A 19,854-nucleotide genomic window follows, 5' to 3' on the forward strand; every position below is an offset into this window, starting at 1 on the left:
GGAACAGCAGTTGCAGAATTTTCTCTGTATAAGTCTATATTGTTTTGTAGTATATAGGAAAACTAAGAGGTATGCAGTATGACTTTAAAGGATTCCCATTTTGCTTTCAAAAGACAGAGCACTTGCCAAGCATAAGATAAGAATCATTGGCAGATTCATTTAGAATCTATACAAGAACATCAAAAACAATATCCTAAGTGTTGGTGGTTTTGGAACTGCCATCTCCAAGGCAGTACCCACCATATCTAAATTTTGAACACCAACAGAAAAAAATCTGTAGGAAGGGGACCATACATGAATGAGAAAATATACTATGTCCTCAACAACAGAAAAGCCCAGACACAGAAATATGTAGAAACTCTCTGCATACAACTATCTGGAGATCCAGATCATTGACAAATACCTTCATGAACAGAAGATGTGATTTCCACTTTGAACTGGAGATACCCACTAACATGATCAGCTGGGAGCCTTCTGCCAAGATTATAGCTGAGGACCTGGTCTCTGCAAAATCAAAAATATTGGGATTTTAAAATTTTTGCTGGTTTCATGTTTTCAGTATTTAATTTCTATTATGGTCTTAAAATTGGCCACATACTCTGGTTTGCATGGAAAAGCACAAACAAACAGTGGTGTAAAATACCTTTAGTTAACAGATAAAGCAGCCTAAAAAACTGTGTTTGATCAATTCTATACACAGATTGTGCCCCTCCAGTTCTCATACATACCTAAATATCTTAAGTTCTAAAGAAACCGAACTGCAAAGATCTCTCTCCCCTAACTTCCTCCCTTCCCCAATACCAAGTGTTTTATAATTTAAAAAATCTTTCTGCCCTCTTGTGGTTTTTACTATGTACAAAAGTTCACAAATCGTTATTTCATAATTTTTCATTTTTAACAAAGCACTTCTACATTCTGATTTAGAAAAGCTATTAATGCTTGGGTTTATCTTTAAATACGTTCTCAAGAGTTACTGAATTCACTGGGACTCAGACCAGATTAGACACTTATATCAGCTTGAGACTTTGGATCAGATCCCAGGATGTACATTCTCATTTAGGCACAGCCAGAATTCGCAGCCCCAGCTCCCATCAGTGCAGCTGGGACAGCTGAAAGAAGAAGAGGGAGCTACTAAAGACCTCCAAAGGAAATTATTGTTATTTATGCACCTAACTTGATACTGGTATGAACACCTCTCCTTTACTGGGAGCACTCCTATTGCAAAATAAACCAAATGCAGTTATTACTGAAATAAGCCGCAGCAGTTTGCATAAACTTTTAGGGGAAAAGAAAGCTCTGAGTGGACAAGCAACCTCCCTTCCCCATGCTGCTCTACAGCCCACAGGACACCAAATTATTGCAGCACTTGTCTCCAGGACCTGTTGCAGATTCCTCACACTGAACTCCAACTACAAGTCTTCAGTTAAGACATTTGAGGTCTCCAGTTTTTATATAAGTTTTAGATTACTCCAGGCCATTCAAGAATAGAGGAAGCCACAACACGAATAGTGCCTTCTCTGTATTCAGCTGAATCAATTCTAGATGATTCCCATGCTCATTTATCATGTTTTCCAGGAAATTAAAAGCCACTGGACATTTCATTACACAAAATTGTGAGCTATATGCCCACAGCTAAAAGTGGGGCAGAATTTGTCTAAACGTGGCTGATTCTGGACTTCACCTTTTCATTCATTAATAATCAACTTTGACATCACCAAAATGATGGTGCTATACTTACTTGACAAAAAAAAAAAAAAAAAAAAAAAAGCAAGACAATTAGCAGTTAACTGTATGTTTGGTAGATTTCTGCTTCATGTCTACATTAACCACTACTTTACCTTGCAAAACCTTTGGTGAAATATTGTCTGCCTTTACCCAAAAACTGAAAATGGATGAATATATTACAGTTGAAGAGGCAAAACAGGTTTAATGTCATTTCTAACAGCAGTATGGCAAAACAACCAAATACTCATATTCTTAATACATTCCTTATACTGCCTCTCTTTTGCTAAAAAGATTTGATATATCAAATATGTAGAACTGAAATATGGTGAAGAAAACAGGAGATGTCTTCCAGATTTGAAAAACCAGAGGTGAGAACTGATGAACATAGCAAACTGGTAATTTCCACAAATCACAGCACCAAGAATCCCAGAGCAGAAAAACATTTTGGTGTTTAGCAAAGGAAATAAACACCCTGCCCTAGGTTTTGAAACCAGCCTGTATCACAGTGCTATTTTTGAGTGTGCAAATTTATTAGAAAAAGCTGCTTGTTCAACCAAAGACAATTTGTTGAAACTCAAGGTGAGGAACTTCTTTAAAAAGTTATATTATGTATATACCTTCACTGTTCTTGGATATCACTACAAAACAAATGGAAAAGCTTTTTAAAAAATGTTTTTAAATAAATTCTGTGTCAGAAGGTATTATCAAAATTTGAAGCTACTCTTAAAATTTTATTCTTCCTTTACTTACCAATGTAGACACCACTTTGAAAACGTAAAGCTGAAAACTGTTTTCAAATTGAATTTGATTTTCTCCCCTTATGCAACTTGTTACTTTGAGGGGAATATCTGTAAAAAGGAGGCCAGTTTGTATAAGTGTGATGACACTGCCATGCCCTTAAGCTTTAAAGAAGAAAATATACATTTAATTTCACCATCATTCCTCACGGGCATAATCCACGGCCCGTGGATTTTTAAAGTTAATGGAGACACATTAACTTTAGCACACTTTGAGGCAGGGCCTTTACAAAAGGCATGCACAGTAGGTGAATTTTGAGTCCTGTCAGTGAGGTACTCGTAATGACAGGCAATTTTAATTGTGTCATACTAGAAGCACTCTAAAAAATAAGGAGTCACAGCCTTGCAGTTCTGGCCAATTCACTGAAGGGATATCACATCTCGGATTACTGAACTGAGAATTAGAAAGACTTCAGCTGTACAAGAAGTCAGTCAATTACACCTGCTTGTTCTAAAAGATTTGCACACAATTATGTAGTAGTGTGATAATGCCTTGCTTTTTGACTAGCTAGCCAGAGGGTAATGTTTCTTGTGAACAACATTTTTTATGTAAAGAAATTAAGTTGAAAAAAAAAGATGGATGCACACCAACACAAACATGGGTACATGTATTCAGGACAGGGCTAGAAAGATTGCCATTTTCAAGTCACACAATAAAGCTATTAAATTACAATATATTTTTCAGTACAGATGTAATAAAAACTTGCTGGTCTGTACCAGTGAGCCAGAAAGGCTGCTCTTTGCTCTCAGTATCCTAGATGCTGAGTCTACCTGCTGAACACAAGTTAGCATTAAGAATGTGTTCATTTACCCAATTGCATGTCTCTCCAATAGTCTCTGAACGGGTATGGTTAACTTCCCAAGGAAGCGCTTGATGATCGGACGACTCTTGGCAAATTTGTCTTTAACCTCAATTTCCAGGACATCTGTTAGAAGTGCAACAAAAGAATATTTCTGGAAGGAAAGAACATATTTGACACCATATCAATACACCTTTATTTAGAAAGAATGTACTTAATTACTACTAATGTGCGGCGAACTCCAAAAGTAATGACTGATGACACCAGTTTCCACGTGACAAAATAATGTCAACGTCATTAATTATTGAATTTTTGCATATGTAACTAGCTTTTTACTGCTCTTCATTACCTTTCACTGTTCCTTGAAAAGAATTGCTCAGTAAGGAACTGCACTGGATAAAGACACTCTCAGGGTCTATGTCAGAAAGTAGAACGCCATTTATCCAACTGTTTCCTTCTATTTGCATAGGGGAAACCAAAGAGAGAAGGAATCCTTGCTGTACTCTGTCAGGTCAGTGCAGGAGGAAGGAAGGAAATGTCTCACTCCGAGCTGTGCTCAGAAGAATTTCCCTCCCAACACCATGCTTTGCATGCATGTTTTGTATGCATGACAGGAAGTCAGAAGGGCAATGTGTTTACAGTACATTCAGGAGCAGCATTAGTGGAGGAGGAGGAGAACTTCCTATGAAGTTTTGCCCCAACATTGACAAATCTTCTCAGCAAACTCCAAAAGAACTTTTTCCTTCACTTGGGGCCTTTAAACAATATGGTGCTAATTTACAGAAGATTTCTTGATGTCTGGTAAAATCATTCTTCCACCTTTCCCCACATGGGAACATTAACATGGTTACTCTCTTCAGCTTTCATTTTCATGCATTCTGTGGGTACTTCATCCCTCAGATCTGTTTTGCTCAGTCAAGTCTGCCTAAAGATGGCCGAAAGGTTCAAAAGTAGTACAGGACAAATGCAAGCACGCTGGCAGACACACACATGTACATACACTGTGATGATAAATTCCCTTAGGAAAACAAGTTTAGGAACCCAAAATTTGTATTTGTCATCTAGATCTTAAGATATTCCAAGTAAACAAAGAAAGTATGGCACAACCTACTCAGAAAAAACAAGGTCATCTGGGCTGTACTTTTACCATCTGCCACCTTTATGACCTCTGAGCAAACCACAATCTGTGCATAATGCCTAATACACATGTGGTTAGGTAGCCAAAGATATATTGAACAAGGAATAATAGGAGAAATAGGTCTTCAGTTCAGCTGTAGGCATTGCATAAACATCTTCAAAAAAACCAAATAAACTGGGTCAGGAATAAAATCCCTTCCTCATGCTGGGCAACTGTCACCACTGGGTTCCTCTGATAAACAGAACTCAAAAATTTGTCACTCTCAGTTTGCTATAATATTGCAAATTACTTTGCAGAAAGTATTAGATGTAAAACAGGATCAATCCTGCACCACTAGGACAGAATGTGTAATGAGATCATAACTGCTGTTGTCAGAGCATTGCTACAGGGAAGATTCAGCAGCTAAAGCAAGCTGATACAATGCGTGCACCAGTGAACATTATCTCTTTTCTAATAAGCTCTAAAGCCAAAGAGAACTGTAGGAGAAAATAAACACAGAAAAAACCTAGATTTTCGTTCTGTCTACTGGATAGATAGACAGAAAACTGGAGCATCAGTTTAGAGATCAAAACTTCAATTTTTGGAAAGATTTTAAAACTATTCACATCTACAGTCTTTCCCAGAACCACACACCCCAGGGCAGTGCTAATGCTGGCCCTGCTCAGTTCTGCTGTACTGCTTGTTTGCTTTATGATTTGTGGAAACATTTCCCAAAACATACTCAATTTTCATCTTCCTAAAGAATAAATTAATATTCACCACAGTACAGGCTTGCCAGTTGTGAAAGGGCTATGGATGTGTGTCAGCAGTTTCACTTTGCCACATAAACATTCATCTTCAGGAGCACAGGCTTGTCTCTCCTGCATTCAATGACAGTTGTGGGACTGAGTTCCTTCCATGGGATCTGCACAGTTTACCCAATAAAAACACGTTTGGCAAACTGGCTTCTGCCAAACTACCTGCTTTTCCCCCTTGCTGAGTGGTGCTCTAACGCCTTCCTGGGTTTTCCTTCCTGCAAGGTGTAGCTTGCAGGGGCTACATCAAAGAGCATCCCCTCAGCCTGACAAAACTGAAAATTTGTCACCTGCAACACACCATGAAAATATCATTTCCAAATGAACAGTTGTTGCAATCACTATGCATGAATGTTCATGTAGTGTAACTTCTCTTGAAGAGTCTTCTCACAACATACAATCCAACTTTAATTAATTTACTTTTGCAATTTCAAGAAATCTACAGGGTGGCTAAGTGAGTTCTAAGCTAAGCTTTTTTTAGCAGACAAGGGAATGAAAACCTGCCAGCAGCTTAAATACCTAGCTTTAATAGGCAGATGATAACTGTTTCTATCCACCAACAGGGTTCCTAAAATGACTAAAATTTCTGTGTCACTTTAAATAACTAGCTACAAAATAAGCTCACGGCTTTCAGAGGGTGAGGACTAATGCACAAAGAGAAAATGCAAGCCTGGTACACTGCATCAGCTGGCAGACAGCTCTCAAAAGGGATACACTACCTCTCTGTGCCAAACAGGATTTGTTGTGTTACTGATGATAGTCGACCTTCTTTCCTGGCCGTGGTGAGCAAACGTAGGAAATGTACTTTTCTTGCCTGGCTGAATGGACATCTTTAGATAAGGATCAGGGTTGAAGAACATGCCTTTTTTAAGTCCAGCTGCTCTAATATCTATAAAGCAAATCGAGAAGGAAGGAAAAAGGAACTGAGTAAATTAAAGCTACTTCACAAAGTAGTGTATTCCTAAAATATTACCCAGGAAATCAATTCACCACAGATTACTAAATAAAACAACTTAAAAGTACTCACACATTAACTGGATCCAGTGTACAGCAGGAAATCAAGTGTTTTCCCAAAAGAATATAAGGAAGAAAGGTATCAACATCCTTATTTACATTTGAGCCTCCAGTTATTTGTAAAACAAAAAGCATAAACTTGTAGCTCACCTACAAATGCTTTTCTCAGTAAGGCATCTAAGGTATTTCCACTCAAAGAAAGAAAAGAAACCCCAACAGAAACTGCCCAAAATTAATCACACAGTACTTGTTTTGTTTCTGGGTGAGGAGAGGAGATAAAAACTGTATGGGAGGTAGGTAATGCAGTAAGCAGACAGTTTCCGAAAGTTCAGTCTTTGATAAATGTAACTTACCAAGTCTGCTCTGAACTATGATGCAATTTTCTCCCAACAGCATAATCCATCTCACATAAAAGGAGGCAAAGTTTTCTGAAAAGGCTTCTTTCTTCCTAGGGAAACCTCAGTACTGCAGCCCTCGCCACTTACAATAATAAATAATAATTTCCTCAAGAGCATATTGTCATGACTAAGGACTTCAACAATAGTGCAAACTTCAGCAACAACAAAACAAAGGTATTTTTTTCTCTAATATTAGATTTTAAACTTAACTATAAAATATTTCTGTTTCTCTGTAGGTCTGCTGATGCACAAGATTTGTGTCTTTTTCCATTAAGTAGCCCAGTATGCTGCATGCAACAATGCAACTGGCACATACAGTTTATACATGCAGGCAGAATTCACTGCTCTAAAATTAACTGCCATACCTGTGGATTTGGTAAAAAAAATAATCCTATACAATATTCAGAATAAAGCCACACAGTAGAAATGTGATGAAATAAAAAATCATGTGCAAATGAACAACCCAAAAACATTACAGGACACATGTCACAAGCCCATCAGTCAATACACCTTTGAAAATTATTTCGTGGGACTCCGGAGGCAGAATCACAACTGTCTATTAAACATAACAGGCTTTTCAGATTCACAAAGCAATTACTTGTACAGTCCACTATGAGAGTCTGTACAACTTCTCAGCTCTATTTCAGGTAACTGCTGAAAGGCCACTTCAAAAAGCAGTGGCGTTTTTCTGCTCTACCTCTGCAAGCTCTGCACGTTTTTATTGTCAGCACTTCAAGATTCAGAAGCGAATTTCATCTGCCTTTGCTCATGCTGAATATGCTTCCATCTCACACAAGATTTCCCTGGAATAAAGTGCTAATCAAAACAAGTGAAGCTGGTAGACTGCACCCCTACAGCTATTTCACTGTAGTGACAGCTTAGCTCTGTTACAAGTGAAAACTTTTTCTCTTTCTAAACCACCATTTGCAGCTATTGCTTTTTTCAAAGTGATGCAGCCAGACTGCATTTTAGTTAGAAGTTATGTTTTCCACTCTTCAATCTGAGAGGAACTGTCCCTTGTGCAAACTGGAAATTTCCCTAAATTTTTCATGCTGGGATATATCAAATCCATTTCTTTCACTCCAGGAGATCCATGATTCTGGCTGGTTTTCAACAAACAGAAGTTCTAAGGAAATGACATCTTTCAAGCCACTAGAGTGTGCTCCTACAGAGGCTAATGAAGAAAAGCATTCCATCTTTGATGTTATTTAGAACAGCAACTTACTTTTTTAACAGTAATTTGTAAAACACAGGGAAGTGTTGGGTTTTACCTGATAGGGTAAAGCTGACCAACTTCCTAGAGTGCTGGGCTCCAGAAGCACCTTCATCCATGCCTTCTACTCCCATCTGAAGAGGAGAAAAAAAAAAGAAATATAGTACAGAAGCTTTCATCTGCTTTGTACGTGCCTGAGGATAACACAATTTTAAGGTACTATGCTAGGGAAGGATCTGACCAAATACTGTCTCTTACCACACCCGGCCACAGCATAGTTTACAGCAAAATATCTATTATTTGTGTCACACAGTGCTAATATACCAGTAGCTCAAATCCTCCAAAGAGAAAATGTATAAGCTAATACACATGCAGACAATATTAATCAGAGAAAACCTGTATCTTTTACAGCTTTCCCTTTTGTAAAATAACAAACAACAGTATGGATTTGTAATGCACATTAAAGCACTGAGCTGTCCAGTGACAGCATATGTAACTTTTGTCACTTTCCAGAAATAGATAATTTAGTGTGGAAAAAAAAAAAAGAAAAAAAAAAAAGAAAAAAAAAAAAGAAAAAAAAAAAAAAGAAGGCAAAGAGATCAAAGAGAGACTAAAAAAGCTTTCAGCTCTATTAACAAAAGCTCCTTTTAAACAGAAAAGCACATCAGACATCTAAATATAAATGTGGTCTAAAAGCTTATGCCGCACAGATTTTGAGGTTTGGTTTCCACTGAAATCCCTCCTTAGGTAAAGCACTACTTCAGAATAAAAGTTTCTCATGTATTAATGTCTGTCTCTTTCAACTAGCAGAAGGATTTGTCTTTCCAGACAGAGAAGATGTGCATCCAGCCGAATAATCTATCACGGAGACATCAATGGAGAGATCTTTGAAGACAAATGGTTCCCGGGCAGGCACTGTACTCACTCCTAGGCAGGAGAGGTGACACAGAAAAAGGTCCAGCCAAACACAGTGCTGAGGCTTAATACCAATGATAGAACAGGGTCTGATTTATGGAATGGTGCAAATAAGCTGAATAAAAATGGGCACACCTGTGTGCATGGATGAAGAACGTGAGGCAGCCCGGAGCAGCTGAGCAGTGGTTTGAAGTCACCAGATGGATAAATGACTATGGAGCTGCAGTAGCCACAGCAAAGCCGCTCTGCATTCAGCGAACATGTAATCATTCCTTTTTATATTGCTTTAAGCTACTTAATAGTATAATTTCAAATACTTCCCACGATGATCAGCAAGTGCATTGGAATTTATTGGAATTAGCAAAGGTGTGGATTTCTCCAGACAAAGAGATGAAGAAAAAGCCCTGATGTTGGAGCCTGACATCCCCGTGGGCCTCAGCAGTCTTGTGAGGGGACACACCATGCCAGCAAGCACTGCCACTTGCCAGCCAGTCCATTCCCTCCCCTCACTGCTGGCTTCATGGGCGCTTCCCACCTCTCAGGGCAAGACAGGTCTCGCCAGAGTGCTCAGAACTATCCCTTTGCCAGCCAGCACGACATTATTATGCCAGTGATTTTATACGGATGCATAAGCAGTGACAGGTGGCAGCAAAATTATGAAGGCATCAAAATCAATGGGTTAATTCCAGCTGGATCAGTGTCCCCTTGTCTACAGACAGATACCATGGAAGCAGCAAGGGGTGCATCCCACTGTGATAGTGATGCTGTCCAGGCAAGGCCACAGGAATGCTGTGTATTCCAGTTTCATCTTTTGGGCTCATTTTAGCACACACTGTTTTCCTTGTTAAAAATGCCACTCATCAACAAAAAAGCCTTCCCCATTCTATACCTATTTTTCTGCTACAAGTCCAACTCCATTCAAATAATATAATTTTTATTGCTAATCATAATTTCACATTATAGAAAATAGAATTTGCCCACAATTCGGCTATAATAACATGAATGGTGACAGTGTTCCCTAGCACTTCTATGATTTTCTAATAACCTCTTTCTGTTCCATTATGATCTGAACAGCAGTTTCAATTCTTCTGCGCCAAAGTGAAAAATTTCTTTCCAGCATACACACAGAGTTTTGCAGCACAAAGGCCATGTCATCTGGTGTAGCAATGTTTCTGAGTGCTCCATCGGGCCTTCAATCTCCCCTGAGCCAAAGTAACACAATAGAATGTTAGCCGCTTATCCAAAAATGTGATGGACTGAAATACCTGGTGTGATACACCATCAGTATGAGAAAATCCAGTAAGCAAGGAATTTATTGTACCATAAAAAAGGGGAGTGAGCACACCATGGCTCTCTTACCACTTCCTCAAACAGCATTTCTCTAAGAACAGACAGAACCAGTACCAAGAGAAGCCAGTGATCTCTACTGCACAGAGCTTAAGCTCAACACCAAACCCCTGGAAATGCAGTGAGGCTTTAATGTTTAACCATAGGTTTACTTACACATAACTAACACAATATGACATTTTTAGGAAGTATCATATGAACTGTCATACAACATTCTCATCAGGAATACCAACAGCTCACTATTTCTGGAAGTCTGCGCTGTTAAAGCAAACAAAAATGTTTACATAAAATTACCCCTTCCAGCAGGTGTGTGAATTCTGAACAAAATACCAAGGACCCTGCATTACCTTTCAAAGGAAAGAAATTTAAACAGCAAAAGCTGGTATAAGCCTTCAAGAATTACCATGACTCTGAAAGACAAATCTTCAGGTAGCTACCAAGAAATTAAATGCATACTTGGATGACAAAAGTTCAGATGTCCTTTTGCTCAATGAGTCTCAGAATTACTGGTGCATAACATGATAAGGTCAAGAAAATACCCAAGTTCAACTGGTTTCTCCATTCAGTATAATCACTCTGCTTCCCATTAATGACATAGTGGAGCACACAGCCCATTCTAAGGGTTATTTTGAGATGCATTTTTCCTCTTGTTCAAAATCAGACTACCTTATTGCCTTTAGTTTATAAATTGATATTAAAGACCATATCTGTCAAGCTCATTAGCTATGACACATTTTCTCCTGTAACATATCAAGTTTGTATGCATCTGTGAAACTGTTACTCATGGTGAGATCTGACAAAGATCTGAAAAATAAATGATGCTATCACCTAGGTTTGTAACTCTAAGAGAAAACCTCCACACATTTGATATATTAACATATAAAGTCTAGTATAGCACATTTAGTGTCAGATAACCATTAAAAAAAAAGAGTAAAAGCTATTTAGTCTGAGTAACTTCTGCTTTACTGCATCTTCAACGCTGCAGTTGTCAGGACACCACCCTGACAGTCGTGATCTTAAATATTTGGCAGCTAACATCAATGAATCAAATGCACTGTGAAACTTGCTGAAGCTCAGCTGAAGAGCTAACCTTACCCGTTAGATAAACTTACTGCAAAAGCACCTTGATACCAGTTTGGAAGCCTTTTCTGCCGCTGCTTTAACAACTATTCCACTACTACTTAAACAACTAAAAAAACTCCTCTAAAACTTAAACAAGTCTCATAACACAAACACAGTAAGACAAGACTTCTCGATAATCAGGGAATTACTAAATTTCAATGGTATATGAACACTCAAAGTCAGTAATTTTTACAAGAGCAGAGTTTTTGTCTAGTTTCATTTATACTAACAATTGCTATCTCTGGAACAATTTTATACTGAATATTAGGAAATATTTCAGAAATAGGAAGAAATGGAGACTCTGGACATGGTTTCAGTTATATAATCAGTGTGAAAAATTCTTATTACAGTATTAAATTACAGAAAACTGTAAGTAGCAAAAAACTGAATGCAAAGCCAAATTCTTATCATAAAATATTTCTGTTAAGTTCAGTGACTTTTCACTGTTATTTTATTACGAGCAATACAAAACCACGAAAAGAAAACTTTCCAGTTTTTATAGTTTTTATAGTTTTATAGTAAGGCAACCCACTTTTTTTTGAAAAATAATTACTGTCAATAGTAAAGATAGGAAACATATTGATAGGTTGGTCTGACAGTTAACAGTGTCATCAGTACTATCATTTTATAAAAGCTGTCAATAAATCATCTACAAATAGAATGAACAAATAGGCCAAACTCACCATCACAGCAGGGTTTTTCACAGTGATACATGGAGTAGTAGCTCGGAGGGCTCCACTAACACCATGGTAGTATTTAAAACAGATCTTTATTTCAGCTGGAAAGAAAACAAAAACCACATGAAACACTTCATGACTGACCCTAGGCAAAAGAGACACAACAAAAGGGTTCAGCATTCAGTGACCTATCTTCAGAAATACTCTAACAGGAAATTAAAAAGAGAGCTGCTGGTTATATCCTCGTTGTGTGTTGGGTCCTTCTGTTACTTAACAGACAAAAATGATAACTTACCTAATTCTGCAACTTCTATTTCTGCTACTATATCATCAGCCCTGGAAAAGGCATACTGGGACATTTGCCACTAGGACTTTGGAAGAACGTGGCACATATCTGAAGGAAGCTGGAATCACTTTATATATCGGAATACAGGAAAGGCAAGCGTTGCACCATGTTTCTGGTCCCACTGATTAAAGTTTTGTTAGCTAAACTACATTTACTGCAAACAAAAGAGTATTATGTTTAACTGAAGCCTGCCCTCCCCTGTAGTTCCTCTGCATTCTTCCAGCCAAGCAGAACAGCTATAATTATGGCTACCCTTGATCCTGTGGGATTTTTCCTATCTGGAACAATGTCTGTTTTCCTTCTCCATTGGGATAACTCTCCTGTGTAAGGCTGATGAGGGTTTTACCTCTGGGTACAGAGATGGCCACAGGCAGACAGCAATGGCCAAAGGCAGGCAGGAATTACAGCAGCCAGTTCAGACAGAGGATGTGTATGAAAGTCTTGGCAGTTCGATTCCTCTGCTTGGTTTAACAATATGTCAGTAGTCCAGAAGTACAAAGCTGCAGAGTTTGGTATAAGATTTTGAGACATTTATGGCATGATTCCTTGAGGGTTGAGGTATTTCATCAGTGCAAGATAAAATACCTACTTATCCCTACTCAGAAGCCCACCCTGCAAGCCTGCTCAGACAAGAAGGATTATTTATTTTTAAATTTACTGCAGTTACAGATCAACATTCATTTACTTTCTTCCTCCCAGAACAAAGAGGAGACACCTCAGAACAACCTTTCAAAGGAAAGTATCTGGCTGACTGTGCCTCCAGGGAATCAGGAGGTGGAGAAGCTGCGGAGCCCACTGCCTCCTCATCCACAGATGAGTTCACACACACAAAAAAACATGCTCTATTTACCACAAGCTTTAGAGCAAAATTCAAAATGCAGACAGGATTTCTAATCACCTACAAATGTTTATCAGACCTGGAAGTTATCAGGCAGGACTATGGGTTAGTTTCCTCCTGAACTGAGCAGTTCTGCTTACCTACCAACAACGCTTGTATCCAGGACAAACATGAATTTCTAGCTCGCTGAATCAGAGATTCAGCACTTGCAAAATCTGGGAGGATTATGCCAAATACTGGACTCTCCACGTTGTAAAATGCACATACTAAGTAATGTGAACTCAAGTCTGAGCATCTTTTATTCACACTGAGAACCTATTATGGCTACAAGAGGGTGTGATTAAGACAATGTATGATTCCACTAAGAGTTCCAATTTCCATCTATATTGCAGACTTTTATTTCATTGCTTACTTTTATTGCAACCTAAGCTTAATTTTTCAGAGAGCTTCTGGAGCTGCTGTTTATTGAGTATGTTGTGACTATCTTCTCCCAATTCATCACTTTGAACAGGATCTAGCAAAGGAAAGGTTACCAGCTGCTGGTTCTATACACGGACAATCCATAATGCGATGGTGGACAAACACTCTCTCTACACTGACAGATTCACTTATCTAAAGGCTGAAATGCAATACTACAAGTTTTGCATCCTCATCTTTCTTTCTCTCAGTGCCTCCTATGAGCATACATTACTTTGCAATACCTGTATATGGCTGGTGAAAGAACAATGCTTGATTCAAGAAATGGATCTGACAATCCCTTTCAGGTACACTAAATTAAAAAAAATCAAACAAAAGACCAAACTTCAGGACTTATTTGTTGGAAATAATTAGAAAAAGCAGAACATTTAAAAATATGACATGGAGACTTCTTCTCCCACTTGCCAGCAGAAGCAGCACGGATTCAGTTTGGGCTTTATACAGCACTGCATTCACACATACACTTAGAGAAATGGCAGATGTGCTGTTAGCACTGTGTCAGTGGGGTTAATACAAAAGAAGCTGTGCTTGAAATTCAGCACAAAATTGAAAAATGGGCTACCCACCATATGTACACAGATGTCAAAATGAACATGAATTTACAGACTGGATCTTACACACAGCAGCAATACCAACACTTCATAGGATAAGAGACACCAAAGTGGTTTTTTTCTTGGCTAATAACACTAGAAACTGCAGTTAATGTTAACAGAAGAAATCTCAGAGGAACCCTGTAAGTTCAAAAGAGCTGAGGATGTAGCTTTTTGACATGTCTTGTGCTGTACTATCAGGAAAAAAGTCTTGATTAGAAGAGGTTTTTCTTGATGACTGATGGATTCCTGACCTCTGGATGTATGGCAAACAAGTATCTGAGGCTGTTCCTGATAGTTACAGGTGGTGTGCTGAGATGTGCTGTAAGGCCCTATAAACACACAGACTTCTCAGCAGCAGTAAGTTCAGTTATCTGCAAACAGGACTTCAATATTATGAGAAATGAGTTCAATACCATATTAACACACAGGTTTCCTCTGAACTATTCCATACTCTAAGTGCACATTAGCATGTGTCACCTACAGAGTTCCCCCAGTTTTTTTCATTTGTCCTGCCACTTTGCTTTTATGAGTTGCCTTCAGGGGAAAACTGGAACTTCTTTTATTTCTTTCCTACATATTCTTCCTCAACAGATTAATGAGACTGCTTTGCACAGGATTCCTAATGAAAATGTTAAGAGCAGTAAACCCAGCAAAGGAGAGACATCTGTACCCGACCACAGGACCATTTGCTGTATCATTAAAGAAAACAAGATTTTCAGAACAAAACAGAATTTTCATTCATTGAAAAAAATAATGTATTTTTGATACTACACATGCCCTCTTATAACTGACATTCCTCCAGACATCACACAGACCATAATAAATTCCTTCTTCATTTAAAAATAGGCCAAAAATGGGGGGATCTATGATTCTTTCAAAGTTATCACATAGCTATATAAAAAGTGATATATATGTTAATTAATCAGAAAACTCTGTGAAGCCATAATCCCTTTCTTTTAAAGCTAATAGCTGTTACCATTTCATAACCATAGTCTTATAGCTCAGGTCCATTACACAAAAATGTTGGAATCAGTAAAGGTTTCTGGGACTCAAGCATTGACATTTGAATTTCAAAAGAACACCTGCATGAAATTATAGTGCTGTTACCTCTATGCACCCCATACTTTCGCCTCTTCAATAATAAATGGATCCACTTACACTAAATAACAGCTTGGGTTTAAAACATCACTAATTCCCCAAAGTTCCTCACTACCTACTTTTTACTGCCTTTAAAACTTTACCTTTGCCCATCAGAAGAATGCTTTACGAAAAAAAGATACTAAGAATACATAAACATATGAGCATAATCCTAGGAGAATGCATTCTTTCTAGGAGACTGACAATGCAGGAAAGCAGGTGTGTTTGCTGTACAAACAGCTTGCTCCAGACAGACCCTAGTCAAACTAAACACCAATATTAGAGGTGGAATCATCTCCAGTGAGAAGGGATAAGCAGCCACATCTCCAAAAAGAAGTCAAATCCGAGCTGGGTTACAGCAGTCTGTGGAGCAAAGCAGTGCTGCTGGTTCTCTGTATGGAACCTGCACAGCAGCTCGAACTTCCTGGCCACTGCAGCTGAGTGCCCAGAAGGTACTTGGGCTCAATCCATGGCTCTCTGCAGACAGAAACATATGTCCTCCAACATCCACCGAGGGAAAAGCTGACAGCACAGTAACTCATTGGAAAGATATGAGAGCATGTTCTGCAAAACTTACTTAAGAAAACTAGAACAAATGAAGTCACTCACATTCATGCTTTACAAAGCTGTAAAGGGAGATGAAATCTGTGCAAAAGCAACTGTGTTAAATCCTTTTTTTTCCCATCTGAACCTGATAGACAACTGCAGAAATTTAGCAGTGCTCTGCATGTTCTGCTAATTGAGCTTTTCTATATTCATACTATTGAAATGTTCGTACTATAGAAATGTTCAGTGAACTCAACATTTCTGTTTGGACATTTATCATTCTCTTCTCTGCATCACTTTCAGTGTGTGCATTTTTGATTACTTCCTACTGGGCAGTAGCAAACCCAGCAGCAGAATGCAAGGGCCAAACCTGGCAGCCCCCAGGTACTTGCATCTCTCTCAGCAGGTGTATCACAGAATTTATTTTACAGGAAGACTAGGCAAACCACCTACAAAGTGACTTACAGAAAACTTTTTAGCTAAAGTAGGATCAATAACAGAAAATGCTTATGTCCCAATGGTCTTTCTGTCTAACCTGCTTCAAAGGGAATATGGACAAATGCTTATTCAGGTAACAGCCTCCCTATTCCTGACAGCCCCACTCACTTTGCTGTCATCAGAGACTCTTATTTACAGTCATGAGCACTGACTATTATGCTCGAGTTTGGCAAAGCATTTAATTATAATCTAACCTTTAAAACAAAACACTGGGGTATTATGTGCTTAAGGAAGTCAACAAAGCCTGCCACAAATGTAAAAAATACAAGACTTGATCCTGTTTCAGTTATTTGTGATACTCAAAAATAGCTGTTAAGAGACAACATAAAAAAAACCAGCAGCAGAATAATAGAAGTATTTCGAACTCAGTGACTATGTCTATAAATAGAGTAGGGACAATAACCACAAGTCCCCAGACAGGCCACTGAGAGAGTGCTGGTTGCAGGGCACTGCACAGATGAATGTGCCAGGCTCAGAACAATTCCATGTGGGAAAACCATGACCTTTACAGAATTTAACTGGTAAAATTTTAAATGGTAAAAATATAAAGATTGGAAACAAGTAATGAATGACGTTCACAGAACGTTCATTAACGTTGACCGTTATGGTCAAAACCATTACAAAAACTAAACTCTGTTTATGCCTCTAGTTACAAGCAGCCCTTAAAAGCTAAAAGTATATAAAGTTCAATTATTAAACTGGCATTTTTTTTTCCTTTGATATCTATCAGCTTTTAACAAAAAAAAGAGAGCTGGGAGTCTGCTTTGCTAACTACAAAGTCTGGCAACTTCTTGTAGTCTTAATAGTCTTAATACACTATTTTTGCAAAAGTTATAATTTCAAAGAAAAAAGGACTGAATACCAAGAACCCCACATAAAACCTCACTTTTAACATGATACCAGTGCAATGCAAACACATATATTAGCATGTCTTCTGAATATATCTCATATTCTACTCATGCTCTTACTCATGGAGCGTGAACAGATCAAGAGCAGCCCTGCTAAAGGAGTTGGACGTTCTGGTGGAGGGGAGGCTGGGCATGACCCAGCAATGTGCAATTTCAGCCCAGAAAGTCAAACGGGCCCTGGGCTGCATCCAAAGCCCCATGGGCAGCAGGGCAAGGCAGGGGATTCTGCCCCTCTGCTCTGAGATCCCACCTGGAACACGGCATCAGCTCTGGGGGCCCCAGCACAGGAAGAACAGGGACCTGGTGGAGTGACTCCAGAGGAGGCCACCAAGAGATTAGAGAAATGGAGCATCTCTCCTTTGATGAAGGGCTGAGAGTGTTGGGTTTGCTCAGTCTGGAGAAGAAAAAGCTCTGAGGAGAACTGCAGCCTTTCAGTACTTGAAAGGAGCTTATCAAAAAGATGGGGATATTTTTTTACCAGGAACAGTGGGTAAAGGTTTTAAACTAAAATAGGGTAGATTCAGACTAGACCTAAGGATGAAACTTTATACAGTGAGGGTGGTGAAATGCTGGCACAGGTTGCCCAAAGAGGTGGTAGGTGCCCAGCCCCTGGAAGCACTCAAGATCAGGTTGGATAGGGATCTGAGCAACCTGACCTATTGAAGATGTCCCTGCTCATTGCAGGAGGGTTGGACTAGAGACCTTTAAAGGTCCCTTCCAACTCAAACTACTTTGTGATTCTATGCCACAAACGAGATTTTAGTTCAAAACACACTGCATCTGTGCAGTCACTGCATCCAAGTATCACAGTGTGGCACCAGAAGTAATTTAACCACAAACACCCCAGGGGGGATTTGGAAATGATTGATGTGACAAGACTGGCAGTCTCTGGCTGAATCCCAACAGCTGCCACTAGAGATTATTGCTCACAGCATAAAGCCACAGCACTGGTAAAGAAAATATATGCAAATCAATGTATTTCTATTCCACTGACAGTAATGACTGTGACATCAAACGGTGTAAATAACAACAAAGACAGGTAAAGTATGTGAAGATGCTTCTTGTGGACACTGTAATTAACACTCATGGGACCAAGACTACAACTTATAAATACATGGCCAATACAGTCTCAAAGCAGGCTCTCAGCCTAAGCACATACTAATAAACCAGGCAGGACCATGGTAGAGGATCAAGAGTGACCACACAACCATCCACGGTGCTGAACAGTGACCATCCCCCTCTTACACCTACTAGAATATGAGCAGCTTTTAACTTCTGGGCACATTGCATATGGAAGTGCTTAAGCACCAGTTACCTGCTGCACAGCAGTGACTGTCCTGTGCCTAAGCTCCCTGCCATGGCATCTCCATCATGACTTGTCCTTCCCCATATTGCAGAACCTGGAAGCTGCAGATTATTAATAAGCAGCAGTTGTTACCAAGTAGTCCCAAATAAAACTCAGTCTTCTTCTCACATGTTTTTTCTATCACCAGCCTTCCAATGGATCATTTCACTCCACCTTTCTGCTACCTCTGCTCTCCCTAAGGAATACCATCACCATCCACTCTGTTTCCAGCACAATGCCCCTAAGGGAGCCCCTTCCATCCCAAGCTTACAGACTGCTATACCCAAAGAAACACTTGCCATCTGAAATCATTTCTGGGGCAACTGAAACCTCCCTTGGACCAGAGAGTAAAGGCCCCAATGTATTTAAGGACCTGAACAACCTGATGCCATGCTAAATATCAGATGACCACACCGAATGCAAAAGCATTTAGCTGTGTTGCACTTTCCCACTACTGCCGCCTGTTTAGGATAATACTCCTTGAGCTTATTTCCTTTTACAGGAGGATGAAAACTGTAGAGCTGGGTTTAGCAATTCTTCTGTAGTTTACACAGAAAAAAAAAATTGAGGGAGCCATGTAGTGAGTCATTGTTTTCCTTTGCTCACATTTTAGCAAGCCTCAGAGCAGGCTGTTTGAAAGCCACCTCTGCTGTGTGAGGAAACAGCGTATCAGGCATATTGATCCTCAGACTCACCTTCTTGAATGTCTAAAATGACTGAGTTTCCTCTCATGCCTACAAAGCACTTTTGCTCCTTCCCCAGGGAAAAGCAAGAGGAACACCTGCCTCTGTACTGGCTGGCTCTGCAGTTCAGAGCTGCTCACATTGTCTCGAGGTGACATCTTAAGGACACCAGCTGTTTGTGATGGTGAGCTGGACTTGGTATTTTGCAAATATTTGCTTTCTCCTCTGCATAATATTTCCTCCCTCCCCTTCCTCAGCCACTCCCCTCAGAGGCTGCTTGTTTTTCTGGAATATATGAAGTTCATTTCTCTTTATTTCACTGTTGATTCCTTTGATTCTCCCTTCCAGGGCAGAGCCTACAGAATTTTTGTGTTGATTTTTGTCCAAGGCAAAAGGAGTTTTCTTTGATCATCCTTGTTTTGCTAATTTTGGATGCTTTGAGGGGAATTAATGTCTGGGTTTAGTACGAAGAGGAGACTCTCCCCTCTCTTCTTTCTGCAGGTTGCTCGATCTGAATAGAGCAGATGGCAAACTATTCCTTTA

The 19,854-nt window shown here is 39.2% G+C and overlaps 1 protein-coding gene across 2 annotated transcripts in view; it reads right to left on the reverse strand.

The window, feature by feature from the left end:
- The window catches only part of HECW2 (HECT, C2 and WW domain containing E3 ubiquitin protein ligase 2), a 144,484-nt gene that overhangs the window by 47,564 nt on the left and 77,066 nt on the right, over nucleotides 1-19,854 (reverse strand). For both annotated transcript variants that reach the window (XM_063400203.1, XM_063400204.1), the window contains 5 exons: nucleotides 11,947-12,041; nucleotides 7,938-8,013; nucleotides 5,974-6,143; nucleotides 3,334-3,476; nucleotides 404-504 (listed from right to left, as the gene is read on the reverse strand). In XM_063400203.1, the coding sequence (XP_063256273.1) occupies nucleotides 404-504; nucleotides 3,334-3,476; nucleotides 5,974-6,143; nucleotides 7,938-8,013; nucleotides 11,947-12,041 (585 nt within the window). The remainder of the gene's footprint in view (nucleotides 1-403; nucleotides 505-3,333; nucleotides 3,477-5,973; nucleotides 6,144-7,937; nucleotides 8,014-11,946; nucleotides 12,042-19,854) is intronic.

This window comes from Prinia subflava, chromosome 6 (genome assembly GCF_021018805.1).
Source record: "Prinia subflava isolate CZ2003 ecotype Zambia chromosome 6, Cam_Psub_1.2, whole genome shotgun sequence".
Lineage (NCBI taxonomy): Eukaryota > Metazoa > Chordata > Aves > Passeriformes > Cisticolidae > Prinia > Prinia subflava.